This window comes from Delphinapterus leucas, chromosome 10 (genome assembly GCF_059928025.1).
Source record: "Delphinapterus leucas isolate spDelLeu-1000000601 "Yukka" chromosome 10, BTC_Dleu_Yukka2, whole genome shotgun sequence".
Classification (NCBI taxonomy): Eukaryota; Metazoa; Chordata; class Mammalia; order Artiodactyla; family Monodontidae; genus Delphinapterus; species Delphinapterus leucas.
Genome location: NC_143138.1, coordinates 26,137,992 through 26,164,381, shown reverse-complemented (window position 1 = coordinate 26,164,381; position 26,390 = coordinate 26,137,992). Strand labels below are relative to the sequence as shown.

The 26,390-nt window shown below is 40.7% G+C and overlaps 1 protein-coding gene across 1 annotated transcript in view; it reads right to left on the bottom strand.

Moving 5' to 3' along the window:
- The window catches only part of PKHD1 (PKHD1 ciliary IPT domain containing fibrocystin/polyductin), a 425,169-nt gene that overhangs the window by 329,793 nt on the left and 68,986 nt on the right, over positions 1–26,390 (bottom strand). Inside the window, exons 33-34 of the mRNA XM_089918628.1 lie at positions 22,533–22,752; positions 12,552–12,702 (exon numbers count right to left, since the gene is read on the bottom strand). Of these exons, the coding sequence (XP_089774754.1) occupies positions 12,552–12,702; positions 22,533–22,752 (371 nt within the window). The remainder of the gene's footprint in view (positions 1–12,551; positions 12,703–22,532; positions 22,753–26,390) is intronic.

Here is a 26,390-nt window from a genome sequence, read left to right as displayed (position 1 = left end):
AGGTAGGACCCAGGTCATCCACTCTCAGACCGACCACTGTCCCACACTGCCTCTCTGTCACTCACAGCACAGAATCACCTGTGCTTTCCTGTCCCTCAACGAGACATGGGGTGTCTCTCCATATTACCTTCAGCACACCCATCCTCAACCCTCTCTCAGCTGCAGCTTTCTGATGCCTCCTTTCCTGGGCTCCGGCCTCAGCACTGCCCTGCATCCACTTGCATCTGAGCTGTCAGTACTAACCTGGCGTCGGGCCACACTTCAGCCAGCGGTTCTGACTCTGATACCAGCCCTAAGAGATATTTCATGAGACAAAGTGGCAGCTATGAAATTTACAAAGCCTCAAACAGCCCTACATTTTCTCCTGGATTAAATCCACACTCCTTAGTTTGACACTCAAGACGGCTTATGTTTCCCAACCTTTGTTTCCAGTGACTCCCTTCCCCATTAATTCCTTTCAAACTTTACACTCCAGCCAAATACAATTACTTATATAAAAACCATGTTTTCCCACTTCTGGGATTCTGTAACACTCGTCTCTTCACTAGTATACATTTTCTCCTTATCTCCACTTACCCTTCAAATCCTCATAAATTTAGGCCCAGATAAAATGACACACCTTCCAGGGAATTTGTAGGTAATGATTTTTCCATCCAGAAGATTTCTTGGCCTTCACTGATTTCCATAGTAAAATATGAATACCTTTATTATCCCATTTATTACACTTTGCTTATACTACAGTTATTGGGGTTTTTATATCTCCCCTATTGAAGAGAACATTCCACACAGTAGGGGTTATTCATCTGTAGAATTAACCCAACCCTTTCAAAGTTTACCGAATTATTTTATCCAAGCCCTTCATAGTTGCAAAGTCTTCTTTGAAAAGGGAACTAAGATCCCACATGCTGCGTGGCATGGCCAAAAAAAAAAAAAAAGGCTGGCACCCTGAGAGTGATCTGTAAATGATATTTGAGAAGGGTTGAGGACAATAATCTTATTTTCCCAGTGTAAAAGTACCTTGCCCTCTCTGCTGGCCATATTGCTGTATTTGCTCGCTGTCTTAGTAAAGTCATCATGTGGTGTCCAATGCATACTCATTGGTGTCAAGCAGAAACAGAACAAAATATATTTGCTTCTGCTTGACCATGCATACTTTTCCCCTCTGGGAAGTAAAGAAGTTAAATGGCAGTGCCTTCAAGCAACTGGTCCTGGAGCCATGAGCCCAACAGTCCAGGCCCTTGCTTTTGACATTAATTCATGGAGGGGCCTTGGTCAGTTGACTCTGTCTACTCCACCCCGTGTATATATAGGTATTCATTACAAAGGGACGCTGGGAGGATTAATTAATATTTGCCAAGCATTTGGGAAGACCCATTATGAGAAACAAACACTATAACAGACCATTTCTTTCCCTAGATTGCTCTTTTCTTTGTTGTTAGAAGAAGGTTAGAACTGAATAATGAGCCACCCCCTTTGGGAGCTGGTACATCATAAAAACGACTACTGTCATTTTGAATCAGGAAGATGCACATCACAAAAGAAACACATAACTGGTTTTGAGGTCCTGCAGGCTACTGAAGGTATGTGTGTTTTATGTAGTCGTTATGCTTTCTCATTTGCTTGTTTGTTTGTTTCTTAAAGAAAACACTCTACAGAATTCTAAGGGGGGTTTACCAAACTCTTTGTTTCCTTTTCACTTGGCCAGATCCCTTATTGGCGCCTTGTTCTCACCCCCATCAAAATTCCATGCAACAGCAATGCCTTAGATTATCACAAAGGACCAGTGAGGAGAATCAGAGGAAGAGGCCTTAGTTTAGAGCCATAAAGACAAAAGTGAAGCCATTACGGTCAAGTGTTGGCTGGCCTTCCAATGTCTATTCCCCTTCATCAGTAGCCCTAAGATTTTCCTTCCAGGCATCACTGCTGTCATATTCTCACCCAGGTGCTGGGGGCTGGGATTGACTCTGTTCCAAGGTCCGCAATAACTGGCCAAAAACAGCCAGCAAATCCTATCACCCTGAGCACAAGGCAGTATGGTCACGTACAATGACTCAGTTTGGACCAATGAGTCATGAAGAGACATTTGTTGAGGGCTTTTGGAAAAGAAACTTCCTCCTTCTGAAACCACGCCCATAAAAGACCCCTTTATTCACACGCAATGTAGATAGGGGAGCAAGTAGCCCTGGGCGCCACTGGCAACCATCTTTTGCCCACAGAGGAGGCAGCCTTAGGTTGAATCTGACCCCACAGAAGGCAGGGCAGAGACATGGGAAGAGCTATCTCATGAGTGAGCACGGAACTATTGAGTCAGGCCATGCCTATGACTCCTGACTGAACTTTTCTGTCCCATGAGCCATTCTGTGAGTCACTTTATTAAGCCTACTTGAGTCGTGTTCTTTTTCCCTTGTGATTGAAATCTTCATAATAAGATTTTTTTAATAAAATTTAAAGAAAGAAACGAAAGAGCATAAGTGTAATGGAAAAACACCTATACATAGATTCTACAGGGCTATGGATATGGATATAGACTACAGTGTAAATACATGCTCTGTTGGAACAAACTTTCTTCGTACATAATGTTCCAGAGTGATTCTTAGGAGGAAATAAACAGAGATTCAGCACAGGTGGAGATACCAGAAATAGCCACATCGATCCCCCAAACTCCCACAGTTTGCAACAACACTGCAAAAGAAGATGATCAATTTCTCGGCACTAGAAAATTCCACAGAGGATCTTCAGGGCATCAGGGTGAGAAAAGAAGCACACCACCAATGAAGGGGGCGGAAAGTGGGAATCCAGAGTCTGGTAAGGAGACTGGCTTTACCCCGCTAACTCCCATCAGGCCATAAGTTCTGCCTAATGGTCCCATCTCATAGTCCAGCTTGTCATCCCTGCCACCAAGAACATAAACCAGGACATCATTCCATGTGGAGTCACAGAGAAGAATTAAAGGCATCATGTGGAATGCAGTGAATCAGCCACCAGGCTAAAGGTTAGATGGGGTCATTAGTCTATAGCTAGGACTGGCTAGATGACGTGCAGTAACGAACAACCCCAAATCCTCATAGGCACAACACAAAGTCCACTACAAATGTTGGCAAGTCTCCAGGATGGAATAGCTGTCCTCTATAAGTTGACACCACACTCTGGACCATTTAGTCATCACGGCAAAGGAAAAGAGAGGGCTGGAGAGTCGAGCCCGAGACATGAAGTGTTTCTATCCACACGCTAAGCAAGTGACATGGCCCATCACACTTCAAAAAGGGGTGGGAGTGTGCCAAGCTTCCTAGGGCTCAAAACAGATGAGAACTGGATAGTGGAGGAGACTACCACACAGGGAACTAACTGCAGAGCTGCTGTACGTTCTTAGTTAAAAGATACAGTTCTGGAAAATCAGTTAAATATCCATTCATCTTGGGAGGTGACTAGCACTTAATTGTTAGGCACTTAGGCTTAACGACCAGCTCAACTCTGCTTCCAAAAGCATCTCCCTCCAAAGGCACACACCCCTGAAGACAAACACTGAATAAAAGAGGTGGTTTAAAGGGAAGAAAAGGAAGAAGAGAGAGAAAAGAAAAAAAAGGAAAAGAGGAGAGGGGAAGAAAGTGAGGGGAGGGGAGGGGAAGGGAAGGGAGAAAAATAAGAAAAAGAAAAGGAAAGAAGAAAAACCAAAAGGAGAAGAAAGGAAAGGAGAGAAAACAAAAGAGAAAAAGTGTGTGGGGATTTCAGTAATACAAGAAAAAAAATCAATTAGGGACTAGAAAGTAGTTTCAAATTAGCCTCTAACTAGCTATACACATTATAAAGAAAACGTAAAATTTGTTGCATCACTGTATCGCACCAATTTTCTAGGAGAAGCTCCTTAAACAGAAAGTAGGGATTAAGTTAAGCAGTGGGGTTTTGCTCTTTTAACAGCCAAGTATCAGGGGCGTGAAAGCTAGTTTGTAGTCAGTAGAAGAATGAATAGAGTGAGAGACCTGCAGAGACTTGGTCTTGTCAAATCAAGTAACATTCTGGAAGACTCCAGCTTGAATCAAAGCACCTTTAACATAAGAAACCATCCCTAGCGCCAATGATAGTGAGGTAGTGAGTATGGGCACAAGGAAGGGGCTGGCTGCCCACCACGATACTTACCTGCATCCCTCCTTTCCCTTCCTACTTGTGATCTGTATCAGCTGCCTACATTTACTCACCACTCACTTATTCCTTAACCCCTCAAAATCTGGTTTTCCTCCCCAACAATACTGTCCTGCAGCCTCAAGCATCACTAAGGACCTTCTGATCACATTACCTTTTGATGTGCCTCATCACCCCTTCCTTCAATTTCTCCCCTCCCCTGGCTTCCACGACACTGCAGCAAGAGTTTTCAAAGATACTTTTAGCAACAGAAACCTCCTTTCAAATGAGATCTTGCTTGGAACTCCTACTGACTACCATAGCTTTATAGTAGACTTGAAATCGGGCAGAGTAAGTCATCAAAGTTTGTTCTTTTTAAAGGTAGATTTTGCTATTCATTACATTTCCATAGAAATTTTTAATCAGCCTGGAAACTGCTACCAAAAAATAAAGTTGGGTTGTTTTATTGGAATTGCATTGTCTCTAAATATTACTTAGGACTGACATCTCAACAGTATTGAAAACTCCAATAATGGATCTCTTAATGTTTCCTCTGATTTGGATTCATTAAGCTTTTTGGATCTATGGGATTGTATTTTTCATCAAATCTGAAAAAATGTTGGCCATTATCTCATTAAATATTTTCATATCCCTCCTACCTCCTCTTTCATTTCCATACCTCCTACCTACATAAGCAACCCTGAGCCCCAGCCTCCGATGGCTCCCACAGGGAGACTGCTTCTCTCTGCCTGAGGTCTCTTTCCCTGGAATACTGTTCTCAGACAGAAAGCTGCTCTCCTTGTGTGTTTCCCTTCTCTCAAGGATCACAGCCTTGTGCCGTCTATTATCCAAAGCCTGAAATATATTCCAACTAGTTTCACAGTTGTGTACAGCAGAAGGGTAAGTCTAAAATCATCACTCTCTCATGGCCAAAACCAGAAGTCTGTCCATTCACATTTAAGAGCAACGCAGTAAACATCTAAGTGGATGATCTGTATAAGCGGGATGTCATGAGGCTTCCAAATGTCCAAATCTGTGGGTCTTTACTCTGGTTTAATTGCTCCAGAAAAGTATCTTTTAGTCTCCTTTCTGGAAAGAATAGAACATGAATTGCCAGGATGCTGGAGCTGGGGGCAAAGGACAGAATTTCATGCGGGGTCGGAGAAGGTTGACCTCTCTTCAAAGAGTAACCAGATCTTCCAATCATCTTCAAGATTCTCCATCCCCTCCTCCCCTATGCTTGATATCAGGCACCTAATTAATCAATCTGTCCATAAACTATGCCCCTGCTTCCTGGAGGAAGGAGTAGGAAAGAGATGTCTGCTTGGGTCCACCAATAGCAAGGTCCTGGGCTCCAGACACTCTTTATCGAGGATTTCAAGCAACCCCTTCCTGCCTCATGACCATTTCCTGGTACCTAAATTTCTCTAAATCCAAAGCTCTTCTAGGGCCCAGTAGAGCAAACTGTCTTGCTTTTTATCTAAATGTCCCTTTGCAGGAACTTAATTTTGGCTTTCCTCCTCCCCATGAAGTCCTCCACATTCTCCCATATACTTTCCATCTTCACATAATGCTGTGCATGTGCTACAAAAATCTCATTTTATCAAAAAGGGAGGTTTATGCCTCTGTTTCTTGTCCTCCTTTTATTATATCTACTTGAAACAGGAGGTTCCTGCCTCAGTTTGGTTAAGAGTTCATTGTTAACTACGTTAAGCTTCACAGCCATATTTTCACCCATTTTTACTCCGGTTTTGCTATTTTCAGGTTCTTTGTTCATTACTGTTTCTTGTTTCTCATATCATCTTCATCCTTGGATTCATTTTATGGTTTGCCAGAGCACGTGATTTTTCAGAGAGTGCACAGGGGTGATAAACGTTCTGAATTTTGTATAGCGTACATGTCTTTATTTTGTTTCTGTTCCAGATAGTATTGGATGGGGTACAGGATTCTAGGTTTAAAATCATCTCCCAGATAACTTTAATAGCACTGTTTCCAACTTCTTTTTCCACTGATATGGCAGATCAGATGTTCAGAGAAACCTCTTCAAGTTATCACAACCGAAATTGCTAGGTGAAACATCTGGATGAGTGGAGGGAAAGTAAAGGGATTCCTTCGAGGCAGAAATTAGGAGAATGCTGTTTTTCCCTGCCCTTTTCTTCCTTCTTTCCCTGAGTCTGTCCTGGAGTTTCAGAGTTGCCTTGGGTTTGGCCAAGTTTAACAAAGACCCTAATACTCACAAAGGACCATACCCATCTCCTGTCCCCAAGCAAATAATCCCCTTTTTGCTTTGTGAGCTGCTCTTAAGACTTTGTCTTGAGAGCCACAGAGCCACCACTCTGAGTACACAGGGACAGAGAAAAAGAAACGGAGAGGGAAAAGGAAGGGAAATGGCCCTAGTAGTTCTCCCAAGCTATCCTTTCTTCAGTTACCCTGATACCTGCCCTATATGACTCTCAAGTTGGGAATTTCTCCTGGAGCTCCACTGAAAAGTATAGCTGACTCTTTCTATCCATTTTCTCTAAACGGCTTTGCATTGTGTTTATTCTGCTGTGATTTCTCTACCCATCCAACCCAATCCACTCTTTATCCTTCAGAAATCCCTCAAAACCTCTGGCTGTCTTATGGCACCTTATTGTGTTTTCTAGCACTCTTAGATTTTTGCTTTTTCTAATATCTTTTCTCCTGTTTCATGTATCACGGCGATACACAGTAGGTATAATCAATGTCTTCTGAAGAAGAGACAAATGTACCTGTGCTAAAATGGAAAGATGACCATGATGCATTCACTCATTCATAAATCCATTCGTCCATTCAATAATTTTTAACAGGATCTGCTGTGTATTAGGCATAGTTCTAAGCTTTGGGAAACAGCAGTAAAAAAACAAAATTCTTCTTTTCAAGGAGCTGATACCCTAGAGTGTCAATAGGTTTTTTAAAAATACAAGTTGAACAGTATTAATGACGCAATAACATCTTTGTGTGCAAATGAGTGTATGTACACCAGTGTGTGTGAGTGTGTGTGTCTCCTTTCAGATATACTCTTCAGGGGATGGAATAGGAGAAGCAACATATGAGAAGGCTTCTTTTAACTGCCTTTATTTGTATTTCTATATTGTTCATTTGTACAACTGATTCAGGCTCTGTTCTAGGTAGTTGGGATACACCATCAAACAAAGCAGGTAAGCATTTCTGCCTTCCTGGAGATCATGTTCTAGCAAGAAAAGTCAGATGCAAAACAATAAACATGATAAATTAGTATCTTGGGCTTCCCTGGTGGTGCAGTGGTTGGGAGTCCGCCTGCCGATACAGGGGACGCAGGTTCGTGCCCCGGTCCGGGAGGATCCCACATGCTGCGGAGCGGCTGGGCCCGTGAGCTATGGCTGCTGAGCCTGCACGTCCGGAGCCTGTGCTCCGCAGCAGGAGAGGCCACAACAGTGAGAGGCCCGCGTACGGCAAAAAAATAAATAAATAAATAAATTAGTATCTTACATAATATATTAGCAGGTGATAAGGACTATGGAAAAAATAAAGCAGACTAAGGAAAACTGTAGGTATGATATATGGAGTGAGCAGCACTGGGTTGTAACTTTGTGGTAAAAGTAGGCTTCATTGAGGAAGTAACATTTCAGCAAAAAGTTAAAACAGAGGGCTGTACTTGAAAAGGGATGGAGAAAGATGCTCAACATTGCTAATTATTAGAGAAACGCAAATCAAAACTACAATGAGGTATCACCTCACACCAGTCAGAATGGCCATCATCAAAAAGTCTACAAATAATACATGCTGAAGAGGGTATGGAGAATGGAGGAACATTTCTACACTGTTGGTGGGAATGTAAATTGGTGCAGCCACTATGGAGAACAGTATGGAGGTTCCTTAAGAACTAAAAATAGTAGAGTTGTCATATGATCCAGTGACCCCACTCCTAGGCATATATCTGGAAAAGATGAAACTCGAATTTGAAAAGACACATGCACCTCAATGTTCACAGCAGCACTATTCACAATAGCCAAAACATGGAAGCAACCTAAATGTCCGTCGACAAATACCACTTATATGTGGAATCTAAAAACTAACACAAATGAACCTGTTTACAAAACAGAAACAGACTCACAGACATAGAAAACAAACTTATGGTTACCAAAGGGGAAGGGGGGAGGGAGAAGGATAAATTAGGAGTTTGGGATTCGCAGATACACACTACTATATATAAAATAGTTAAATAACAAGGATTTACGGGGAACTATATTATCTTGTAATAACCTATAATGGAAAAGAATCTGAAAAAGAATATATATATACACATATATATGTGTGTGTGTGTGTGTGTATAATCAAGTCATTTTGCTGTACACCTGAAACTAACACAATATTGTAAATCAACTCTACTTCAATTCAAAAAAGAAAAAGAGACAGTATTTTAAGCAGAAGACAGTATTTTAAGGAGGAGACAGTATTTTAAGCAGGAGGAAGAGCAGATGCAAAAGTTTCAGTGTGGAAGTGAGCCTGGCGTGTTCCAGGAACAGCAGGGAGCCGCTGGGCCTGGACAGACCAGGTACAGGTGACAGAAACAAGAGGTGAAGCCAAAGAGGAGTTGGAGGTGGGAAGCTGGTGCAGAGAATGGCCCTTTACATAAGTGTAAGGACTTGCTTTTATTGAGAGAGAATTTGGGAGCCACGGAAAGGTTTTGAGAGGAGTGTAATTACCTGACATATTTGGAAAGGGTCACTGGGGCTCCATTAGAATAGACTGAAAGGGGAGGCAGAGGGAGAGGCAGGGAGACCAGCTCTGTAATCATCAGTAGATGATGGCGGAGGTGACAGCCGCAGACTTGCTACAAAGCAGTCGGATGAAAGGTACAGACAACAGAATTTCCTGATGGGTCTGACATGGGATTCAGAAGATCAAGGATGCCTCCACAGCCTGAGCAACTGAAAAGCTGCCATCAACTCAGTTCAGGACTATGGTGGGGGGAAGAGGCGCTAGGGGAGAGCAGCAGTGGAGATCAGGAGTTCAACTCAGAACCTGTTAGACTTGAGATGCCATTTCGGTATCCAAGTGAAGATGCCAGGAGGCAATGAAGTTTGGGAATCGAAAGTTCAGGAAAGAGTTCTGGGCTGGAGATTACAATTCTGGAATCAAGAGCATGGATATATAGATATAGATATATAGATATAGATATATAGATATACTTCAAACATCTGAAAAGACCATTGGGAAAATTGACCGATAATTTTCCCACCTCCCACATTGAATTTTCAATCTCTCTGAACACTTTGCCGAACACAAGTCATCGAGTGCTGACTATTGCATGTGTCCCCTCCCCTCCACTCCCTCTGCCACTTCCCTCCTTCGATTACCTCTCACCCATCTCCCCTCCGTTTCCCAGGGCGTCCCACACCCAGCTACCAGACCAATGTGACTAAAGCACGCCTGGGATCTTGCAGTAACTCCTTGAGGACTACTTGTCACCTGATGAATTGAAGGAAAAACGCTGAACCTGCCATCACAATCTCATCCTAGCCCATCTTTACAAACCTACGACTCACTAGTCCCCTTCATATACACCATGCTCTTCACACTATTCCTGTGGGTTCTTGCCTCAGTGCCTTGTGCATCCTCGTTTCGCCACCGAAAATACCTTTCCTCTGCATCCCCGCCTGCCTGAATCCTGCCCATCCTTCCTGGCATAATACAAATGCTACCTACTTACCTTCAGTTGACTGCCCCATCTGAAGGTAACCTTCCCCACTCTGACCCTCCACTCTAGGGTAGGGGGAAGAGCATGGCATGGGCAACAGTTCCCAAAGTGAGGGCAGCAGGACAGATACCAGCCCCCAAAGAAATTCTGGGAATAAAGGGCTCTGTGGACAAACAGGTTCAGGTAATACTCCACACTACAGCCCTCTCCTGGAATTTTACATTATATATTCACATACTGAATGCTCTCAATAAACATATATATATATATATATATGTTTTGTATATAAATATATATATATATTTAATCCAACTTTCATAAATGTATTTGAGTTTGGAACCCTTTTATCCCAGAATACTTATTAACATTCCATGGAACTAGTGTTCCAAGGTTCTCACATAGTACTTGGACCTAGAGACCAGAACTCTAGCCCTGATAAAGCATCTGGCAGTGTTGGTTCTTCCCAGGCCCAGAAAAGGCAATTGTGTACCTAAGGTCCCCAGACTTCCCAACATCTATGGGACAACCATACATCCCAGGACTGGAGTTTCCTAGGCACTGACATTAGCCTAGTAGGTTTAGACACATGCCCCTCTAGTTCCTAAAGATTAATTGGCTTATTTCCTCCACAATGACTTATGGCTGCATGGGTTATGATGCCAAATTACAGCTGTGTGATTTATCAGATCACCTCTCTTTATGGACCTCAGTTAACTCATCCCTTGCTGAGTCACTGGTCGGATGGTGTCCAACATTACATCCAACTGTGATGAACTGACTCTTCATGTGCTTCTTTGAACCTCACCTACCTCCATACACGACCTGTCTTCCCTACTGCCCCCTAAAGAGGGGTCTCTTTCCACATTTTTTTTTCTCTTTCATAGTAGAGGACCTTGAACATGATTGGAACTCAATAAATACATGCTGTATAAACATTTAAAGATGACAGACATTTAAGGCCCTCAAAAAACTCAAAATTAGTCTTTGAGATGATGGGAAATTCAATGAAATCTAAGAAGTGAAATGATCTGGTCAAAGCAGCAAGCACTATGGAGAAAGGATCCTGTATCATTTTCTAGCACTGAGACTAGCAAATGAGCATGGACAAGAACCACCAACATTGGACATTTACTGTGTGTGACGTGCAGTTCACAGCGGCTCACATGCTAGAATCCTCATACCAACCCTATTTCGGGCGGGGGTACCATTTTTCTCCCCACTTTACAGATGAGAAAACTGATGCACAGAGGGGCTAAGTTGCCTGAAGTCTCCCAGGGAGCAACTGATGTATTCCATTCCCAGCAGTCCAGCTCAAAGCCCCTAACCCCTGTGCTACCTGCCTCTCCCTCCCTGTCACCGGCATTTGCTCAGAGGTGCACCCTAACAAACCAGCTTATTATTCCCCAGGTGGAAACTTAAGCCCAGAAAGCCTTAAAGAATGCTCAGTGTCCCACAGCTGGCCTTCAGCCCACAGCTCTCTTTCCACAATTCAATGCTGATTCAGCAGCCTCACTCACTACAGTAAACCTTTGAGACATCACTGCCAGCCAACTGCTGAGAAGGGGCACGGGCATGAAGAGGAGGCTGTGATTAGGGGACAATAGTGCTGCAGATAAAGAATTAAAGCTATCAATACACTGAAAGGAAGAGGTGAATTTGGCAGGGGGGGACACAATGAAGGAAGAAGCAACAGCCCTGTGCAACAACCTGAAGGTTTGGGAAAGGGGTGTGAAAAGCCTAGGAGGTAATAGGATGGACAGGGAGACCCCGGGGGACAGGGGGTGGAAAGGCAGACAGGGAACAGCTTAGAAAGGACAGAAAAATCACATTATTTGTAACTGCATGTTTTTTCAGCACCAGCCCAAAAGTTATAGAAAAACAGGCCTCAAGAACCCAGGAGGTACAGTTTGGGATTGCAAAGATTTCATCGGAGCAGCATTCATGAGAGGATCTCCGATAGCGTGTGTTACTTAATAGGCGCTCAATAAATGTTTGTTCCAATAAAAGAGACAAAAGAGGGAGATCTGAGGATCGCTTTCATAAAGAGAAAGACACCTAAGGGAGTAGGTGCTCAATAAATATTATTTTTTATCTGTGTACCAAGAGAAGCCTGGAGAGTTGTAAAAGATTATCTGATACATTTCCAAACAGCCCTTTGTCTCTGATTTCAATTTTCGAAAATTTCCTGGGAGGCTGTGGAATCTCCCACAAGGGACTTTTAAGGACACATTCTTACAAAACCCACTTGGAGGGGTGGCTAAGATGCTTTAAAAATGGATGGGTGAGGTAGGGAGGCTGGACCAGATGACCCCGCAGACTTTTCGGGATGGACCAGGAGACGCTGCCATCCCACCAACTGAGGATGGCTGAGTGATTTGGAAACCTTCCAGAAGGGCCTGGTTAAATTGTAGGCCATTTATTTCATGGAGAAATAAACCACTGAGAGCTTCCTTCAAACATGCTCGCGGAAAGCAGGACAAAATGCTGAGATTATCTGTTCAGAATTTGCTTTAAAAGAGCCCAGGCAGCACTCATTTATTTTTGAGAAAATATATGATTAACCATAGTTAACTATGAATTCAGATGCTGTGCATTAGACCAGCTCCTCAAAGTTTGAGAGCATTTAATATTATATATCGCTGCCATTTGGGCTAAATTGTTTTTTTAATGTACACAATATTACAAATTTAATTTGAGCTGTTTGAATCAGTCTGTAAAAAAGATTTGATTATACCTGAGTGTTCTGGCCCCAGCTTTTCTGTATCTCAGTAATCTTGGCGGTAATTGGCTGATTAGGCGTCTCACACTCCATCTTTGCCTCAGTTTCCATGGTAATGGTACAGGAGCTATTATAGATGAGAACTTCATCTCTTTCCACTTTAGGGCTGAAACGAGAGGGGAGGTTAAATGGGGTGTCATCAATCTTAATGAAATGCAATTATTTTTACTCTTATTAATCATTGCAAGCCATTAGCTTGTGGCAACCACAGGCCACCATTTGTCAAATTTTGCAAATTTCTGTAATTTTGTTTCCATTCTTTTATTGTTTATTTGTTTTCCCTTTATCTGCACACCCTGCAATGAAAATGCACATGGTAAATATCTTTCACTGAGGCCTTTCTCTTTTCCAGCTCTATCAGGAACATTAGCAAAAGCTTCTCCAAACCCAACCAAAGAAGCAATGCACAGATAATACTTCCAGTTCCAAAAATGGAAGCAAATGTTGGGAAAAAAAATTTTTTTTCTTTTCCCCTTCCCTCTTCCTGTTCTTACATTCAGTGATGGGGGAGTGAATTGCCTGAATCCCCCCAGGGCAGATGGAGAAATTGGAAAACCCACACAACTGGCTAACTGGTCCCTAATTCCAACTGTGAAAAAATGAGCTCATTTAGGCTTTCAATTCCCTCTCCCCAGCTGATGGCAATGAGGCTCTGTTGCTAGCAGTGGAACATTAACTTAGTAAATTAATTAAACTTACTTAACCGCCCAGACTAAGGAGATTCGATATATGTGCCAGTTATACTACCAGCCACTTGCTTTAAAAGTCCTCTTGCTTTAAGGAGAGAAACCAGACTGGATTTAAAATGAAAAACTGCAGTGTAGCATTACAGAAAGTCTACAAATATGTGGTCCAGAGGAGAGGAGAGCATGGAGTTTGCAGGGTATGGCCCCGAACAGGTGTGATATTTACTCAAGAATAATCCTGGCTTTAGGCATTGTTGCAACTAGCTCCAAGATTATTAGTTATAATAATGCATGATGTTTTACACTTTTTAACAGTTTCATACGTATGATCTCATTTCAGCCGGTAAATTAGGTAGAGGCATAAAAAATGTAACTCAAAGAGATTGGTGATTTGCATAAAGTCAAACACAAAAATAAGGCAATTCCGAGATGAGAATCAAAGGGGTCCCGTCTCCTAGAGCAATACTCCCAAGTTTTGAGATGCTGATGGGACATCACCACGAAGTTGGCATATCCCACGGGAAGACCAGGACTGGTGATGAAAAGGGCAAAAGATCACTGCTTGAGAAACTATAACTCATGTCCAACTAGAACATCTTTTTTCAAATCAATGTCGAAATGGTTTCTCCCACACTTTGCTAGAAATAATGAGCAGGATAACTATCACATCTACGTCATCTCCTCGTCTTCATGCTAAAACGTTCCCAGCTCCGTATCCACCCAGGACATGACTTCATACTCACTGTCTTCTACACCTACTGTAGACTGGCAATATGTTAATATTGTGCAGCCCAGTTTGGCTGACCATTGAGGCTGTGGTCTCCCTTTATCGAAGCCCTCCCCACCATGGCACCTAATACTGTGTTCATTTTGTAGCCCCTAAGCTTAAATTAAGATGGTGGTGAACTCAAAGTCTCAGAGCCACAATTACCTGAGGATTTCACCATGCTGCATGTGTTCAGCCGATTTTCTGAGAAGCATTATAATGCAAAAGTGAGGCTTGAAATCCAGCCAGCTAGATTCGAATCCCCGAGCAGATATTTACCATCCATCCGACATTGTTGAAGACATGACTCTCTAAGCTTTGTTTTCCATGTTTATAAAATGAAGTTACTAATCATAAAGATACTCTTTTAAAGAGGTGTTTGGGGAATGGAGCAAAATGAAGCCTACAAAAGGACCTGCCCAGAATCTGGTGCAAGGAAGTGTCCGATAAAGCCAGTTCTTGTTATAGTTTTAGGTGGTAGTGACATAGGTGGTATTATTGTTGAAATGTCAATGTGGGAATTTACATTCATTGTTGTTACGGGTCGTCTCACTGATGTGGACCCATTGCTCAAATACATTTTGAATCTGAGCCTGTAATGTAGCTACACATCCATTTAGCTGAGCCATCATCCAAGGGTAGACAAAGCCACAGGATAAACACAGCATTTGCTCCTGGAGTGTCACTTGCATGCAAAGATTCAGAAGAGCAAAGCAAAGTAATTTAACTTTCAAATTAAAATGTAATATTTAGATACCTATGGAAATATGATGAAGTAGAATGCAAAATTCACATAGACTTTTCAAATAAAACACCTGACTTCAAAGCAACTTGATTCTGTGACAGGGTACCTTGGGCTTTGCAGCTAGAACCTTTCTTTTGCTACTGGGGGGCGGGGGGTAGGAGGGTTGCTAGAATAGTTTAAGAAGCTCTCCATCACCACTGCCATTATAAATCTCTTATAAAGCCATCAGAAAGGAAATGAAGTTGGTTTTCCACACCATCTCGTTCCTTGTGAATCGGTTCCCAGATTGCTACTCCCATTTCTGAAGGCTCACAAGCCATCTGATTAATAATTCATTCTGGAATTTTGTCAGGGATAATGTAAACTTAGTTGTCTACCTTTCCAGAATTCCCTTTTTTTGCTTCTTAGGCAAGGGAAAGAATATTTGCCTGTCACCTCTCTGTTCTGTGCTCCCCTCTCATGTTCATTTCCAACTGTGGATCTTCACTCATATGAGCAGGTTTTTTATACTCACTATATGATGATCTGGGATACTGACTTGAACTCAAGGGAAGGAGTGACCTTTACAACCTTTCTTGATCATGGGCTTCCACCTCCTAACAAGACTTCTTCTGCCCCTTCTAGGTTCTTCATCAGCAAAGGTTAGAGTAAAATGAGGTAAGTCACCCTGCCCTCTTTTCATCTGCCTGTAGCAATGCCCACCAGCTCACAGTGGATTGTTCCATTTTGCTAGTGACTCCAGAAACACAATATATATCACCTGCCATTGGAAGGTCACTCCAGCTGACCGAGTCCTGAACAAATTAAACAAAGCCTGTTTCTTCAGCAAGTGCTCTAACAGCTGGTCCCCCAGTAGAAGACCCTGCTGATATCTGTCGATGCTGTAACAAGGGTCGCTGTGGCTTTCCAGGCTGTTCCCGGAGGAGACAGTCTGTTCCCCGCAGTTGTAGGCACACGACAGAAGAAGCAGATGTCACAGTGGGGCCACTGATCTTCCCAGGAAAGACTAGTGACCATGGTACAGAAGGTCCTTCACACCTCTGTGATGTCAGGCGTAGGCCTGGGCACCACGGCATCCCTGAATCTGCCTTGCATTGTCCTGTGTTTCCAGGCTGCTTCCCACCCTGTGTGCCCTGCTTCCCGATACAAGAAGAGTGTGAAAACAAATCATGTTCTTTTTGCTCTGAAAGAGTTAAAACCCTTTTCTGCTGGCTTAGACTTTTTCACAACCTTTAGCTCATATTTCTTTTCTTTTTTGGCCCTGATTATATGACTAGAAATTTTTTTCATTAAAAAGCCATCATCAAGATGAGCAGAGACACCAGGATGTCAAAAATGGACTAACATTTGCAAAATTTCAAAGTTTCTTAATATTACTATGTCATGTTTTCTTCCACAACCATCCTACAAATTAAGGAGCACAGTTGGCCAGTTTTAACTATAGACATATATGTACACAGAGAAATACATAGATATAGATGATATGGATGTGCATGCACACACGCATGCACACAAATATTTATTTTGAGGGAATGTGGTAAGAATATTTGGCCCAAATGGTGGGAGAGAGAGTTCTAGAACCTAAGTTTCCTGAGTCCCAATCTATTGCTCTTTCAGTCGGTCCAACCAGATCCAAAAGTAAGCAGATATTCTCCTTGGATGCACTCTCTATGGTAGGCAGTAAAAACACATGCCATCATTCTGTCTCCCTCACTTAGCCTGAAATTGCTCCCCATGTCTCAAATTTCCTGGACCCTCCCAGCCCAGCCAAGGTTCTGTTACTGATGCCAACAATACAGCATCATGCTGAGTACACTGTGAGTCAGAAGCCTTGGGTTCCAGTCCTGATACTGCCGGGGCTTGACTGTGACTTTAGAAAGATACTTAGTCTGTTCTTAGAATAGAATCCAAACTCCTTACTATGGCCTTTGAGGCCTTAATACATCCCCGAGCTCTTCTCGAGCCACTTTTCCTCCTTCTAACCCTACTCCTGCCCTTCTGACCTCTGGCAGTTCATGAAACTTGATGGGTCCTTTGCACTTGCTGCCCCCACTGCCTGACTCTCCATAATGACACTTGTCCTTAGCTCAGCTGAAAAGGCACTTCTTCAGAGAAACCTCCTCTGAGCTGATCCAGTGATCCCACACCTGGGCATATATCTAGAGAAAACTATAATTCAAAAAGATACATGCACTCCGGGAGGGGGAGGGTTGAATTGGGAGATTGGGATTGACATATATACACTAATATGTATAAAATGGATAACTAATAAGAACCTGCTGTATAAAAAAAATAAATAAAATTCAAAAAAAATGTAAAAAAATATAAAAATAAATAAATGAGTATCTTTCCCTTGGGGGAAAAAAAAAAAGATACATGCACTCCAATGTTCACTGCAGCACTATTTACAATAGCCAAGATATGGAAGTAACCTAAATGTCCATTGACAGATGAAAGGATAAACAAGATGTGAGACATATACACATACATACACGCACACACACACACAGAGACACACACAGTGGAATATTACTCAGCCATAAAAAAGAATGAAATAATGCCATTTGTAGCAACATAGATGGACCTAGAGATTATCATACTAAGTGAAGTAAGCCCAACAGAGAAAGACAAATATCATTTGATATCACTACCTACTGTGTAGCGCAGAGAACTATATTCAGTATCTTGTAATAATCTAAAAGGGAAAAGAATCTGAAAAAGAACATATATATATATATATATATATATATATATAAAAAATATATTTGTATAACTGAATCACTTTGCTGTACACCTGAAACTAATACAACATTGTAAATCAACTATACTGCAATTTAAAAAATAATAGTAACAAAAAATGAAATAAAAAAATTTTTAAAAGCAGCCTCCATTGTTTTTTATCACTTTATAGCCCTTATCAGAACATGTGATCATCTTGTTTATTGTCTGGCCTCCTCCACTACTCTTAAGGACAGGGACTTTGCATCTCATTCACCATTGAGTCACCAGCTCCTGGCACAGTACCTGGAACATAATAAACACTTGATAAAACTACTAGATGGATGGATGGATGGATGGATGGACAAACTGGGCATATATTTGCCACAGATACAAATGTCTGTCTTTGCCAAATGACATCAAATCCATAGTGGTAGTGGCTGGCAGGGCAAACCATTTAATGGAAATGGGTTCTTTGCAAAGACCCTGGAAAGTAGTTCTCTGCGTTCACAAGCACAATCTTAAGAGGAACCAAGGTAAGCTATTTAGTACATGATATTCCTAGCACCCCATGTAAAATTTATATTGTGTTTTCTGGTTATTAAATTAGTACATGTTCACTGAAAAAATTACATAAAAACTCAATGAAGAAAACAAATATGATCAGTCCTCCAGCCCCCTAGGGATAGGCACTATCAGCATTTTAAAATACATCGTCCGGTCTTTTTCCCAATCACCTGTTGTGTGACACATGTACATGTACTATAAACACCATCAGGACTTCATTGAGGCACTATTTTGTGACCTGTACCTTTCACTCCTCAGTATATTGTAAGCATTTCCTTCTTTGGTTAAATGTTCTACACCATGGTTTTTCAAGGTTCTTAGTATATTATCACTTGGATTCATTCTTTATTACTAAACGCTTACTTCATTTCAACTGTTTTTGTTAATATACCTAAAGCGTTGAAGACTATAGTTCTTCATAAATGTACATATTTCCAACTGCTTTCTTAAAATCCTGGAAGTAAAATCGCTGGATCAAAGTATGAAGAATTAATAAATGAAAAAGAAATGAAGAAAACAATAGCAAAGATCAATAAAACTAAAAGCTGGTTCTTTGAGAAGATAAACAAAATTGATAAACCATTAGCCAGACTCATCAAGAAAAAAAAGAAGACTCAAATAAATAGAATTAGAAATGAAAATGGAGAAGTAACAACTAACACTGCAGAAATACAAAGGATCATGAGAGATTACTACAAGCAACTCTATGACAATAAAATGGACAACCTGGAAGAAATGGACAAATTCTTAGAAAGGCACAACCTTCAGAGACTGAACCAGGAAGAAATAGAAAATATAAACAGACCAATCACAAGCCCTGAAATTGAAACTGTGATTAAAAATCTTCCAACAAACAAAAGCCCAGGACCAGATGGCTTCACAGGTGAATTCTATCAAACATTTAGAGAAGAGCTAACACCTATCCTTCTCAAAATCTTCCAAATATAGCAGAGGGAGGAACACTCCCAAACTCATTCTACAAGGCCACCATCACCCTGATACCAAAACCAGACAAAGATGTCACAAAGAAAGAAAACTACAGGCCAGTATCACTGATGAACATAGATGCAAAAATCCTCAACAAAATACTAGCAAACAGAATCCAACAGCACATTAAAAGGATCATACACCATGATCAAGTAGGGTTTATCCCAGGGATGCAAGGATTCTTCAATATACACAAATCAATCAATGTGATAAACCATGTTAACAAATTGAAGGAGAAAAACTATATAACCATCTCAATAGATGCAGAAAAACTTTCGACAAAATTCAACACCCATTTATGATAAAAACCCTCTAGAAAGTAGGCATAGAGGGAACTTACCTCAACATAATAAAGACCATATATGCCAAACACACAGCCAACATCAATCTCAATGGTGAAAAACTGAAACCATTTCTACTAAGATCAGGAACAAGACAAGGTTGTCCACTCTCACCACTATTATTCAACATAGTTTTGCAAGTTTTAGCCACAGTAATCAGAGACAAAAAAGAACTAGAAGGAATCCAAATCAGAAAAGAAGAAATAAAACTGTCACTGTTTGCAGATGACATGATACTATACATAGAGAATCCTAAAGATGCTACCAGAAAACTACTAGAGCTAATCAATGAATTTGGTAAAGTAGCAGGACACAAAATTAATGCACAAAAATCTCTTGCATTCCTATATACTAATGATGAAAAATCTGAAAAAGAAATTAAGGAAACACTCCCATTTACCACTGCAACAAAAAGAATAAAATACCTAGGAATAAACCTACTTAAGGAGACAAAAGACCTGTATGCAGAAAACTATAAGACACTGATGAAAGAAATTAAAGATGATAAAACAGATGGAGAGATATACCATGTTCTTGGATTGGAAGAATCAACATTGTGAAAATGACAATACTTCGCAAAGCAATCTAGAGATTCATTGTAATCCCTATCAAACTACCAATGGCATTTTTCACAGAACTAGAACAAAAACTTTCACAATTTGTATGGAATAGCCAAAGCAATCTTGAGAAAGAAAAACAGAGCTGAAGGAATCAGGTTCCCTGACTTCAGACCATACTACAAAGCTACAGTAATCAAGACAGTAAGGTACTGGCACAAAAACATAAATATAGATCAATGGAACAGGACAGAAAGCCCAGAGATAAACCCATGCACCTATGGTCATCTTACCTTTGATAAAGGGGGCAAGAATGTACAACACAGAAAAGACAGCCCCTTCAGTAAGTGGTGCTGGGAAAACTGGACAGCTACATGTAAAAGAATGAAATTAGAACACTCCCTAACACCCTACACTAAAATAAACTCAAAATGGATTAAAGACCTAAATGTAAGGCCAGACACTATCAAACTCTTAGAGGAAAACATAGGCAGAACACTCTATGACATAAATCACAGCAAGATCCTTTTTGACCCACCTCCTAGAGAAATGGAAATAAAAACAAAAATAAACAAATAGGACCTAATGAAACTTAAAAGCTTTTGCACAGCAAAGAAAACCACAAACAAGACGAAAAGACAACCCTCAGAATGGGAGAAAACATTCACAAATGAAGCAACTGACAAAGGATTAATCTCCAAAATTTACAAGCAGCTCATGCAGCTCAATGTCAAAAAAACACACAACCGCAACAAAAAATGGGCAGGAGACCTAAACAGACATTTCTCCAAAGAAGATAAAAAGATTGACAACAAACACATGAAAAGATGCTCAACATCACTAATCATTAGAGAAATGCAAATCAAAACTACAATGAGATATCATCTCACACCAGTCAGAATGGCCATCATCAAAAAATCCACAAACAAGAAATGCTGGAGAGGGTGTGGAGAAAAGAATCCTCTTGCACTGTCGGTGGGAATGTAAATTGATACAGCCACTATGGAGAACAGTATGGAGGATCCTTAAAAAACTAAAAATAGAACTACCAAATGACCCAGCAATCCCATTACTGGGCACACATCCTGAGAAAACCATAATTCAAAAAGAGTCATGTACCACAATGTTCATTGCAGCACTATTTACAATAGCTAGGACATGGAAGCAACCTAAGTGTCCATTGACAGATGAATGGATAAAGAAGATGGGGCACATATATACAATGGAATATTACTCAGCCATAAAAAGAAACAAAATTGAGTTATTTGTAGTGAGGTGGATGGACCTAGAGTCTGTCATACAGAGCAAAGTAAGTCAGAAAGAGAAACCAAATACCCTATGTTTACACATATATATGGAATCTAAAAAAAAAAAAAAAAAAAGATTCTGAAGAACCTAGTGGCAGGACAGGAATAAAGACGCAGATGTGGAGAATGGACTTGAGGACACAGGGAGGGGGAAGGGTAAGCTGGCACGAAGTGAGAGAGTGGCATGGACTTATATATACTACCAAATGTAAAACAGATAGCTAGTGGGAAGCAGCCGCATAGCACAGGGAGATCAGCTCGGTGCTTTGTGACCACCTAGAGGGGTGGGATAGGGAGGGTGGGAGGAGATGCAAGAGGGAGGAGATATGGGGATATATGTATATGTATAGCTGATTCACTTTGTTATACAGCAGAAACTAACTCACCATTGTAAAGCAATTATGCTCCAATAAAGATGTTAAAAAGTAAAACACGGGCTGTCTTAGGACATCAGAAATTCTGACTGCCATGGAAAGAGCTGGTTCTCACTTTTCCTCTGGGTAGTTGGTCTTGTTTAGTTTTATTTTTTAATGGGGAAAGAGGCCTTCATTAAATAATCGGATGTAACCACTCTATCTAGATAAGAAATAAAGAAGGACGGAGGGCCACATTCAGCACTGAAATATCACACTTCACAGTAAGGAAGCTGCTTGCAGAAATGAAGGTCATCTAGAGCAACCGACAGGGCCACACTTTTTTTTAAATGTGTTTAGAAAAAGGGATTTTTACCTGGAAAGTTGTGGTATTTATTTGTTTGCTTTTTAAGTTCAAAAACTTATAAGCCTATGGCTTTTAAATCCTAGATCTACAGTCCTTCGGCCCAGGCATCCCCCTTTCTTCTGAATAAACATTGCACAATCTGCTGGATTTCTCTATGACTTTTTCTCATACTTGTGAATCTGTTTGGAAAGAAAAGAAAAAGGAAACGGGAAAAGAGCCTTCTGTTTTTCATAATGTCTAATCTTTTTCCCCCCATTGGCATTCACCAGATGTTGCTCTGGATCGGAAGATAAATATTAAAATCTAAGCAAGAACAAAGCAGGCTGTTTACTGGGCAGATTTTTCAGATGTTCTCTTGAACACTTGAAAAGACAGGAGACTCTTTGATATGCAGACTGGCTGGAATCCACAATGGAACAGTCCCTCCAACAAGAGGGTTGGCCCTAGGGCTGTGTCCACGCAGCCTGCAGTTCCTGAGAATTCCATTAATCCACTGGCTATGCATTCGTGGGGAAGGTCAGGGAGGGAGAGGACTGGGTTACCTGATGAAGAGGCCTGAGAAAGATGGAAAGACGGACTCTGTCCAACGATCTTGTGCACAGATGCATCGGGAACTCTCTTCACAGGTGTAGAAATAAGGCCATGATTCGGGCAGGCTCTCTGTCCCCACAGCGACAGTCAAATCACACTGCACGTAGCTGCAGCCAGAGGTCTCACAGTTCTCCTCCTCAGGCCTCAGGCCACACAGGAAAGCCAAGGACACTGCATGAAATGGTCAACGTTGGGTTAGGTAATAACCACAGAAAGAACTAAAGGCCTTACTTTATTACATCAAGCAAGCCCATGTGTTTTTCCTTGACCAATAGGAAAATAAACATATTCATTTACTCTTCTTAAAAGTGTACTATGTGTACATAATTCATACAGAAGATACAAATCATGTTTTTGTAAAATATGAATCACCTAGTCAGAAAACTCATGTGAATGTACCATAAATTCAGCCAACATAAGCCAATGCCGTCAAGATGCTCTCCAGTCTATGTGCTCCTGGCCAAGTCTACCCACTTCCTCCTCATTCTCAGAAACAAACACTTGCATTTTTTAAATAGCTTTCTCACATGGGTTTGTATCCTAAACAGGAGATTGTTGAGTTTTACTTCTTTTTGAACTTTAGAAAATAGACTACATGGCATAATATCCTTAGACCTGCTTTCTTCACTCGATATTATGTTTCCAAGATTTAGCCCTATTATTGCATGTAACTGTTGTTCAAACATTTTCACTGCTGTTCAACACTGCATTCTGTGAAAGTACTACAATATATTTACCTATTCTGTCACCAATGGACTTTTGGGTAATTCCCAGGTTTTGCTACTACAAACATGTATGGAATTTTCTCTAGGGTATATACCTCTAAGAAAATTGTCTACTCATAGGGTAGGTGCAAGTTCAACCTTACAAGGCAGTGCCATGTTATTTCCAAAGTGGTTGTGTCATTTCACGTTCCTACCACCTATATTTATGACTTCCCAGTAACCCACATAATTGTCAGCACTTGGGATTATCAGACTCTTAATTTTGGCCAGTCCAGTGAGTATACAACAGCATCTCATTGTGGCCTTATTTGAATTTTCATCATTACTTTTTAGGTTGAGGAAGTTTTTATATGTTTAGTAACAACATATTTTCCCTTCTATGAAATTCCCATTTCTGTCATTTGCCTTTTTTTCTATTGGAATGCTTGTCTTTTCCTTATTGATTTGTGAGTTCTATATTCTGGGTACTAATCCTACAGAGGTTATATGCTTACTAATACCTTCTCCAGATTTGTGGCTAGACTTTTCATTCTCTTTATGGGATCTCCTGATTAACAGAAGTTCTTGATTCTCATAGAGTTATGACTATTAACATTTCATAAAGAAGAATAGCAATGATTTGAAGGCCTCTGACCCTGAGACCATTTCTTTCCAGGTCATGAGACACGATGTAAAAAGCATCACCAAGCCAGACTGGCAATAACCTTTAACAGGAGGATGAACAAATCTCTACATGAGATGGTTTGGGAGCATCTCTGCCTGAAAACCTTAATAAAGTAGAAAAGAAAAATTTTCTCTAGCCTTCTACCTCTGCAGCTAGCTTGTTCATGCAGGTACGTAACACATGTTATCAAGGGCTATGAGCTTGAAGCTAAGAGGCCTGCCTACATCACAGGGCTACATGCAGCAAGGGATAAGACAAGTACATGAGAGGGTTTGCCGTTATTCAATCACACACAAATAGTATTATTATTGCTGGTATATTCCAAAGCACCTAACACAAAGTAGGTTCTGTGGCTGTGTTCCCAAAGAATTACAGCAATTAAAATGTCTGGAAAGTAAGAGTCTTGTATGGATAGAGGAAACATGAGAACTTTCCAGTTAGTAAGCCCTGGGGCAAATAAAAACAGGCTTAACACCTATAAAATAATGAACTCATTATGGGTGATTAGGTGGATGCAAATTGACAAGGTGGATTATGAAAAGTGCCCAGCGTTGGGGATCAGAATCCATGGATTTTACTCAAGGTTCTGCCACAAAATAGCTGTGTGACCTTAATCACTTTAGCTTTTCATGCCTCATGGAAAAGTCAAAGTTTCCATGAAGAAGTCATGTGGTATAACTCAAGATATAAATGCAGGAAACCAAAAGATCAAAGATCTTGCTGATTTTAAACAAATACAGAGTATTAGACTGACAAGATGCTTTAGCAACCTATCAAATGAAGAAAGAAAATTCTTCTTTTGTTAGAAGTACAATTTGGGGGAAAAGTAAAGATGATGACCCCAAAAGCAGCAACAGGATATTTTTAGAGCTCTACATTTCTTAACTTTTATTGAAGTATAGTTGATTTACAATATTATGTTAGTTTCAGGTGTACAGCATAGTGACTGCATATTTTTACAGATTATACTCAAGAAGCTCAGAGGAGAAATACTAAAATGTTTACTTGCTGTTAAGTTTCTGATACAGTAGGTCCCAAGGATTCGCACTGTTAACAAAATCCCAGGTGCTGCTACTGTTGCTGCTCCGGTAATAATATTTTTTTCAGTAATTCTCAATAATAATATCATTGAGAAGCACTGTGTTAGAAGGACTGAAATTATTCAGCTTTCCCAAGGGCTGCCAGCTGATTAAGGTTGAAAAAAGTAGAGTGGGGAGCATTAGTAGGTAAAAGGATAGATTTCCCTGAGAAAGGCAACTGTGAAACACTTGTATGGGTCGCTGCTGTGAAAGTGCCCGCTAAAAAATCTTTTAAAATATAACAGATTCTTAACTAAATTGGTTCTGTGCAATCCTATCTGAAAGTAGGGGAATTATTTAGTAGTTTTTAATAATTTATGAGACACACTCCTTTGACAATTCGATGTACACTGTAGACCTACTTCCTACAAAAAAAATACACAATCATATTCTCAAAATGTCTTATCCAATTTCAGGGATACATAGAATCCCCAACTCCCATCCTGGATCTTAAGTAAGAAACCAGTGGAGTGACAAAGGATTAATCACCAAAATACACAAGCAGCTCATACAGCTCAATATCAAAAAAACAAATAACCCAATCCAAAAATGGGCAGAAGACCTAAATAGACATTTCTCCAAAGAAGATATACAGATTGCCAACAGACACATAAAAGGATGCTCAACAACACTAATCATTAGAGAAATGCAAATCAAAACTACAATGAGGTATCACCTCACACCAGTCAGAATGGCCATCATCAAAAAATCTACAAACAATAAATGCTGGAGAGGGTGTGGAGAAAAGGGAACGCTCTTGCACTGCTGGTGGGAATGTAAATTGATACGTCCACTATGGAGAACAGTATGGAGGTTCCTTAAAAAACTAAAAATAGAACTACCATATGACCCAGCAATCCCACTACTGGGCATATACCCTGAAAAAACCATAATTCAAAAAGAGTCATGTACCACAATGTTCATTGCAGCACTATTTACAATAGCTAGGACATGGAAGCAACCTAAATGCCCACTGATAGCTGAACGGATAAAGAAGATGTGGCACATGTATACAATGGAATATTACTCAGCCATAAAAAGAAACAAAATTGAGTTATTTGTAGTGAGGTGGATGGATCTAGAGTCTGTCATACAGAGTGAAGTAAGTCAGAAAGAGAAAAACAAATACCGTATGCTAACACATATATATGGAATCTTAAAAAAAAAAAAAACGGTTCTGACAAACCTAGAGGCAGGACAGGAATAAAGACACAGACATAGAAAATGGACTTGTGGACACGGGGAGAGGGAAGGGTAAGCTGGGACAAAGTGAGAGAGTGGCATGGACATATATACACTACCAAATGTAAAACAGATAGCTAGTGGGAAGCAGCCACATAG